Here is an 8,154-nt window from a genome sequence, read left to right on the forward strand (position 1 = left end):
GTGTATTTGCTTAGAGAGCAAGTAGAAGTTGGATACCCAGAGGTGGGAACAGAAAAAAAATAATAATAATTTACAAAATAAAAGAAAGTTACTGGATATTTGTTGCTGTGTTTAGAAAAATGCCTAAAGTAACACAGTAAAAGTTTAAAGGTACAGTATAAGCAATTCACTGAGGGACACAAATGGCATCTGTAGTTGAATGACACTATCTACCCCACAAGTGCAAAACAAAGGGTTTGCAGTGACCCTATAAACATAATAAAATCACATGAGTGACCCTAATAAAATCAAAAACACTCTCCTGTATGTCTAAATGTGAGTTGAGTGGGTGGTTGTGTATTTGTCTATGCGTGAAAGGTCACCATCATCGTTTGCACGGATGCTGAACAATAGGTCCATTAAATGGGATAAATAAAGACAGGACATTGATTGTTTTTGGCTGCCCCTGCTGCTTTAAGGATCTGTTACATGGTTTTGGCAAAGGAGGCTTGTTAATTTCTCTCTTCCCTGAAGGGAGTCATGCAAAAGGGGTAAAGTCGATTTTTTACCTTTTTTTTAAGAAAGACAGGTGGTTCTCGCATATGCAGAACTTACCAGCTTGATGCTAGGGTGTTCTGGATGGCATACAGGTCATTGCTATCCGGTTGATAGGGTGTTGTGGGTGGTTTTTAACACATTTGCTATGCTATTTCTATAAAGTGTTCTGGGCATTTAACTAGGGATGTGCATTGATCGGCCACCAATCTAAATCTGCCGACCCTTGTCTCAAATCTGTGATCGGCGATCATGTCTTGATTCATGATCGATCTTTTTTCAATTGCATCATACAGTACACTGCTACCTTAATGAATGAGCACTCTGCCCTTAAAGTTGTTGCCAATTCTAAGCATTCAAGAATTTAAACTTTCAGACATGTTGTAATTAAGATAAATATGCCACTTTGTTTAAAAAATGTGTATGAACTACATGTGTATGAATTGTAAGGTGCCCATAGCTATAACGATGCCAACAGTAAAATGTTACATGACCAGCTTTGGGCTCAAGTACTTGTCCCTTTATATTGTTTATTGGACAGATAATTCTGATATTTCGACAAATATCCACTTTTAGTTAGCCTCTCAATTGTGACAGTATATTTCTAAACCTTTAAAGTGAAATAAAGCTGATTTATGTTGCTTTGAGGAATGGATATGTGCCCATGCCTTCATCACTGTGACTCACATGTTTATTTTGCTATCTCTCCGCAGGATGAGGTGAAAGTACATTCAAAAGTAAATGTAGCCAAGTCTATGAAGTTTTCAGAACCTGTAGAGGGAGAAGGGGAACTAGAACTCAAAGCGGCTGCGGAAGAAGGAGGAGAGGACAGTGAGAAAGTACATCTGGACCTGTCTTCTGATGAAGAGGAGGTCGAAATTGAGGAGACCATCGAGGAAACGCGCGCTGAGCGTATCAAACGCAGCAGTCTACAACGCTACCAGAATATCAAAACCGTTTTTTCCAAGGAAAAGATGGAGAAAACCAAGCAAAAGACAAAGGAGAACTTAGAGAAGACCAAACAGAAGACCAAAGACAACTTGGAAAAAACTCGCGTGAAGACCAAAGAGAACTTGGAGAAAACCAAACAGAAGACCAAGGAGAACCTGGAGAAGACCAAACAGAAGACCCGAGAAAATCTGGAGAAAACCCGTCACAACATAGAAAAAAAGATGGGAAAACTAAGCACTCGCATGTCTGTGAACCCTGAGCGCAAGGAGAAGCTCAAGTCCTCACAGAAGAAGGTGATGAAGTCCTTCACACCTGACCACACCATTTATGCCCGTTCCAAAACGGCCGTCTACAAGGTGCCGCCATTCACCTTCCATGTGAAGAAGATCCGTGAGGGGGAAGTGGAGATCCAGGGAACTGAGATGGTGGAGGTAGGTGGGGATGTGGAGGAAGTGGAGAATGCAGTGATGGAGGGAGAAGATGATGAGATGGAGATGGAAGGTGGCGAGATGGTGGAGGAGGACGAGGAGACAGAGGAAAGCCCTGAGATGCAGGCACTGCTGGAGATGGGAGAAGACTCAGAGCTGGTGTTGGTGCAAAAAGATCACGATAGAGACAGCGATTAGAGGAAAAACATTGTCTGCATGTGTATGTGTGTGTATATGGGCGCCTACACACTAGAGAAAGCTCTGACGAAGCATTTGACAAATAGGAAAATGTTAGATGCATTTTTAGTGTTTGGAAACAGCTGTAAAAGTTCGAAATCAATGAATGCTGCAAATTTCTGTCAGGGTCAGGGAGGATTAGGTAGCGCTACCCCCCACCCAGTTGGTCGAGTCCCATCTGACGAAGAGATAACCAAGTTGCCCACCCAAAAGATGCCCCAGTTTCCCACCCAGAAAATGCCCCATGAAACATCACATTCTAGTACCACCCCTGGATGAATTGGATTTTCCAAAAGTGCAACTGGATGTTTGTCACTTGGAAATTGGTCAGCAGATGCCCACGTTGTTCTCAACTTTTGGTTGTATGACTGTGTAACTCTCACTAATCCTTGCATTTTACCTCTATCCCCATTAAAATCAAGGATTCGCTGTGTTCTTTGATGTACCACAAACTCTAGTGTGTAGGTGCCCTAAGTGTGTGTGCTGTATACTGCTGGTCCAGATGTTGGATGTTGCAGGAAAAAGTAAACGTGTCCATTTGTGTGTATGTGCATCAGTATGTGTGTGTTTGCATCTTTTCTGGCAGCAAAATTTTAAAACATTTAAGGAGACTCCATTCAGTTAATGTGTGTTTTAGTAAATTAGTACCTCATGTTAAAGGTGCACACAGTAGTTTCTTAACTAAAAAAAATAAAAAAATTTGAGTGCCATTTTGAGTTTTCTGAAGAACTTTCTTTTTCTAACTCCTTCTAGACCGTTCTAGAGACCCTCTTGTAAAAAAAAATTATCAAATGAATTTTGATTCATCAAATCGTTCAAAAGATAAGGTGTGTTCTACTTGAACTGCATCCTGATTTGCCGATCGGCGAGATTTGCCGGTTACAGTTGGGGGAGGAGTTGAAAAGAGAGCAGCCAAGCCAGACACTTGTGCTTCTCGTCGTCTGCTGAACCCACACCAGTCACGGAAGATCACGCAATGTTTGCAGATGAAATGTGATTCAGATAGACAGATGCTTGAATTTTACACAAAATAATCAGAAACATTATTCATTTGAAAGGTTTATTTGCTGCTTAATACAGTGCCTGTTGGGTGTGCAAGAAGAAAGCCCAATAAAATCCTGTATTATTTTAATACCAATAAAGGAGTCAGTATTTGTAATCATTTTTAATGTTTTTAATGAATAAACATAATATTACTAGACAAACATAATATAACACGATATAAGCATGATGTACTGTTACAAAAACATGGAGTTGTGAGAGTTTCTGCCAAACTGGAGGTGTCAGAAGAAACATCATGATAATGGCATACTACCACACAACTCTTATTTCTGCCACAGACTGACATAGCAGAAGTAGTAAGAGTAGTATGTGAAGTATGCAATTGCGAATGCAGCCCATGAAACACGTGTAACCATTGTCACGTTGTGAGTCTGGCCAATCGTGAATAAGCAGTGTCGTCATTCAGAGCTTGTGCACCCAGCTGCTCTCGAATCGCTCTCACTGTACTTTGATGGCATATGTAACAGTAGCGCGATGGTGGCGCCGGTTCAAGTCGGACAAAACTTCTAACCGACATGCACTGCTTCAAGTCCAGCGCCGATCGGTCTGCGCAGTGCTGCATGAAGTTGAACACACCTATAGGTTTTGGGCCACGCGTCCAAATATTCACTGGCTTATATCTTCTAAACAAACTGAAAAATCAAAATGTTTTTGACAACTTTTTGTCATTGGAGTCTTTAGATGATACAAATAAAATGTTGTGCTAATCGGAATAACAGTCGAGGAGTGGTTTGAAAAAGTTTTTTTTTTTTTTTTTTTTTGGAAAACTCAAAATGGCTGACACAATACCAGATTTGGATCTTTCAAATTGGTCATTTTCTCCACAAGCTGCTTGTGGGTATATTTTTAAATGGAGATGGTCGCCTCATGTTGGCTGACATCATAAGATCATATGACCAGCCAAATATTACTCACTGGATCTCAGTAACCTCCCTGTTATTGGACACTTTCGCTCACAGAATAAATTAATTATGACTGACTGCAAATAGCACATTTCTTCAATGGTATTGGTAACAAAAAGCCTTTGCTTTTGTATGATGCTGCATGAAGTCCAGCACAACATAACAAAAATTACCTTTAACCTTTTTTTTTAACTGATGGGGAAGGGGTGGGGATTGGGCATGCTGACCAGTAAGATGCAAACTGGGGCCAGAGGTCTCTGGTAACATTATTAGGCTATTTAGATTATTGCAAATATATAAGACAGATGACCATGTGATCAAATTAACACTAGTCTTGGACTAGAAGATGATTTTCATTCAAGCAATATTCTCACATTTAGATCAGGTCAACAGTTTAAACTTTACTTATCATAGAAGGTGGGGGGACAAAACGAGAAAAAAAACCTGAAGTACTGCTTCTAAGTGCTAATTTTTATATACAGTATTGTGACTTTAGAGGTGAATAATGTTACCTTTTTTCTTAAAACAGGCTGTCACAGTCGAACTGTTACACTGAATGTTTTGTTTTGCTATTTTTTTCCATCTCAATTTAACACATTTCACAAATAGAAAAACATGATAAGGATGTTAGATATTCTAGGGTTAAAACAAAAGAAGAAACTGTTTTGAAATATCAAAAAGAATTTAATACATCATTTTCTCCACATGTTTTTTCAAATCATCAAAATATATTTAGAATTGAAATACAAAATCAAATAAAAAAATTTTTACAATTTTTTTTATAATTATATATATATTTTATATAATATATAAAATTACCCAACTCTAGCACAGCAGGCAGTTCAACAAAAAGGCATCAGTGCTCATAACCCCGTAAAACTACTTTTTGTGTAACATTTGCACATCCCCTTGTGGACATTTGTGGTAATGTTGTAATGGGCCAATGAATGGTGAGCCCTTAATTTGTTATCCATAGATCTATGAGCACAAATGTTATAACAAAATAGGTATCAACTGCAAAAATCTCATGACCTGCAAGCACAATCACATGCACTGCCAGCAGCATCTTTTACTTTACTTTAACTTTAACCGTATGCATATGAATCAATGATATTACACTGACATTTCCAGAGTGGTCCTTTACCATTCTCCTCATTGCTCAGATTGTATTATTTCATCAGTTGCTTAAAAGTCTTGCAAAACTTTTCTTTCTTTAAGCATATTACCTGTGCTCTTTTATATTTGCTTGTGTAGCTGGTGATGAATTTTCTCTTGTAATGTCACACTTCTGAACCACTAATGTGTTAATAAAAGCAACCTGCTTCACAATCCATGAGTGCTGTTTATTGATCAAAACCATAAAAAAAATAAAAATAAAATAAAAAAAATTAAAACCTGATAGACCTCTGCACATGGACAAATGTATTACTTTTTCCTTATCAGACTACACTGTGCATGTGTATAAAAAGTATTTACCACCTTGGACTTTTTCATATTTTTATGTAATTTGGCTTTTTATGACACTGATAAATAGTCTTCTTTAATGTCAGTGTAGAATCATAATAAAATGATCTAAAATAATTACAAATATTAAATTCAAAATAATTAATCTCATTAGTATTCACCCCGACACACCAAATTAACAGGTGCAGCTAATGAGGTTGTAAATAGTAATGTAACATTTAATAATGTAGATGACCTGCAAGTATGTAAGGCATTTAGATTCTAGAATAAATACACCTCCATCTGGAAGACACTTATGACAACTCTGAAGAAGTTACAATTACTTTTAGTATATAGTATATAATGGCGTATGCAAGTTTGAATGAATTATTTGAAAATAAACTAGCTGACTAATACAAATGACAATGGTGATCTTCATTTCTTGGTTTAATTATATTGAATGAAATTGCAAGTAAATTGTATTAAATTGTGATGTTCCTAATATTTATATTGCATATAAGTATGTTACATTGACAGAGACTGAATATAATTGGCATTATTTTCGAAATATTATTATTTAAAGATATATTTTTTTACCCGCTTTCAAAATAAGGAAACCTTGAACCAAGAAGAGTCTGCAAGCAAAAAGGGAAAGCGACAGAGCCCATAACAATAAAACATGAAACAACATCAGATTGCTTCCAGAGGTGGCAACAACTCCGAGATTTGAAAGGATTTAAATCCAACCCAGAGATGGAGTTTTTCTTGCTCGACAGGTAAGTAAGGGATAATGTACAGTCAGCCGGTTGTTATCGCACAATAAACCCCAACATGGCAATCAGGACCCCGACGCGAAGCGGAAGACTCTTGTATCACCCTGAAGGGGTTCATTTTGTAATAACAACCAGCTGACTGTACATTATCCCTCTTATTACATGGCTACTAACCAAATAAATAAATACGTGGACATAAAATATTGATTTGCGTTGAAATTACGTAATTTGAGAAGAAATTGGATTCAAGTGAGACACAAGTGAGGGAAGCGAGCTGGCAAGCTGGTCAAGCTCCATCAACGCAGCTTTCGAACAGCGCTGTCAAGTATTCATCTAGCGAATCTCCACTCTCTTCCTAACAAAACGGACAAACTACATCTCCTCACCCGTACAAACAAGGACTTTGAGTGAAGCCATTCCGGACAGCGTGTTACATCTGCTGGGCTTTCAGCTGTTCAGAGCGAATCGCATTGCAGAGTTAACGGGGAAAACGAGAGGTGGAGGAACAGGTTTTTACATCAGTGAAAGTTGGTGTACAGATGTAACAACGTTAAAGAAGATGTGCTGTCCTAATTTGGAAGTGCACTTTATCAACTGTAAGCCTTTCTACTCACCGTGAGAGTTTTCCTCGTTTATTCTGGTGAGTGTTTATATTCCTCCACAAGCGTGTGTGAGCGCAGCGCTGCAACAGCTGGCTGATCAGATCACAGACACGGAACAACAATACCCGGACTCACTTATTATTATTCTCAGCGATTTTAACAGAGCCAATCTCACCCGTGAACTGCCAAAATACAGACAGCACATTACATGCCCCACCAGAGACAGAAATATACTGGATCACTGCTACACAACATTAAAGGATACATATCGCTCTGTCCCTAGAGCAGCTTTGGGACTCTCTGATCACTGTCTGGTTAATCTTCTTCTGACCTACAGGCAGAAAATTAAATCAGCTAAACCTGTAATAAAGACTGTAAAAGATGGACCATTGAACCAGAGCTGGAACTACAAGCCTGCATTGATTGCACTGATTGGAGTGTTTTTGAAGCTGCAGACACCAATCTGGACGAGCTCACAGATCCTGTGACATTATATATCAGTTTCTGTGAGGATATGTGCATTCCTACTAGGACTTATTTAACGTTCAACAATGACAAACCATGGTTTACAGCAAATCTCAGGCAGCTTCGTCAGGCCAGAAAGGATGCTTACAGAAGTGGGAATAAACTCTTGTACAATCAGGCCAGAAACACATTGACAAAAGAGATTCAAGTGGCTAAAAGTAGTATGTGAAGTAAGTGTGTATATATATATATATATATACAGTATATATATTTTGTCATATTGTGTATTTCTATGTATACTTATATTTTCTATTCACTTTTTATTTTTCTTGTTGTTGTATTGTTTGTGCACTGGAAGCTTCTGTCACCAAGACAAATTCCTTGTATGTGTAAGCATATTTGGCAATAAAGCTCATTCTCATTCTCAAATAAATCACTGAACAGCTGAAATCCACCTCTGGATTGTGTCGGAGTTCTGTTGGTGTTTACTTGGTAAAAATGACCATCTGACTCCTCAATATTTGGCAATATTTATTTATTGCCAAATAAATAAATAAATACATATGAAACATTGATTTGAGTTGATGGAACGATGGCTCACAATACCCGGAGGTGCGGTCTGATACGTCTTAATACCCAGATGTGCGGTCGTTACAGAGCAATATCTGACCGCTCGATGGCACCATTGACCAATCAGAATCAAGTATTCCAAAGATCTGTGTAATAAGATATTTACTTGGACCGATAGTTAGCCAGG

At 38.2% G+C, this 8,154-nt stretch overlaps 1 protein-coding gene across 1 annotated transcript in view; it reads left to right on the plus strand.

The window, feature by feature from the left end:
• Positions 1 to 5,445, plus strand: part of cavin1b (caveolae associated protein 1b) — a 38,135-nt gene extending 32,690 nt beyond the window's left edge. The window contains exon 2 of the mRNA XM_051686847.1: positions 1,248 to 5,445. Coding sequence (XP_051542807.1) covers positions 1,248 to 2,111 — 864 coding nt within the window. The 3' untranslated portion in view covers positions 2,112 to 5,445. The remainder of the gene's footprint in view (positions 1 to 1,247) is intronic.
• The last annotated feature ends 2,709 nt before the right edge of the window (positions 5,446 to 8,154 follow it).

The sequence above is a fragment of the Myxocyprinus asiaticus genome, chromosome 44, assembly GCF_019703515.2.
Source record: "Myxocyprinus asiaticus isolate MX2 ecotype Aquarium Trade chromosome 44, UBuf_Myxa_2, whole genome shotgun sequence".
NCBI lineage: Eukaryota > Metazoa > Chordata > Actinopteri > Cypriniformes > Catostomidae > Myxocyprinus > Myxocyprinus asiaticus.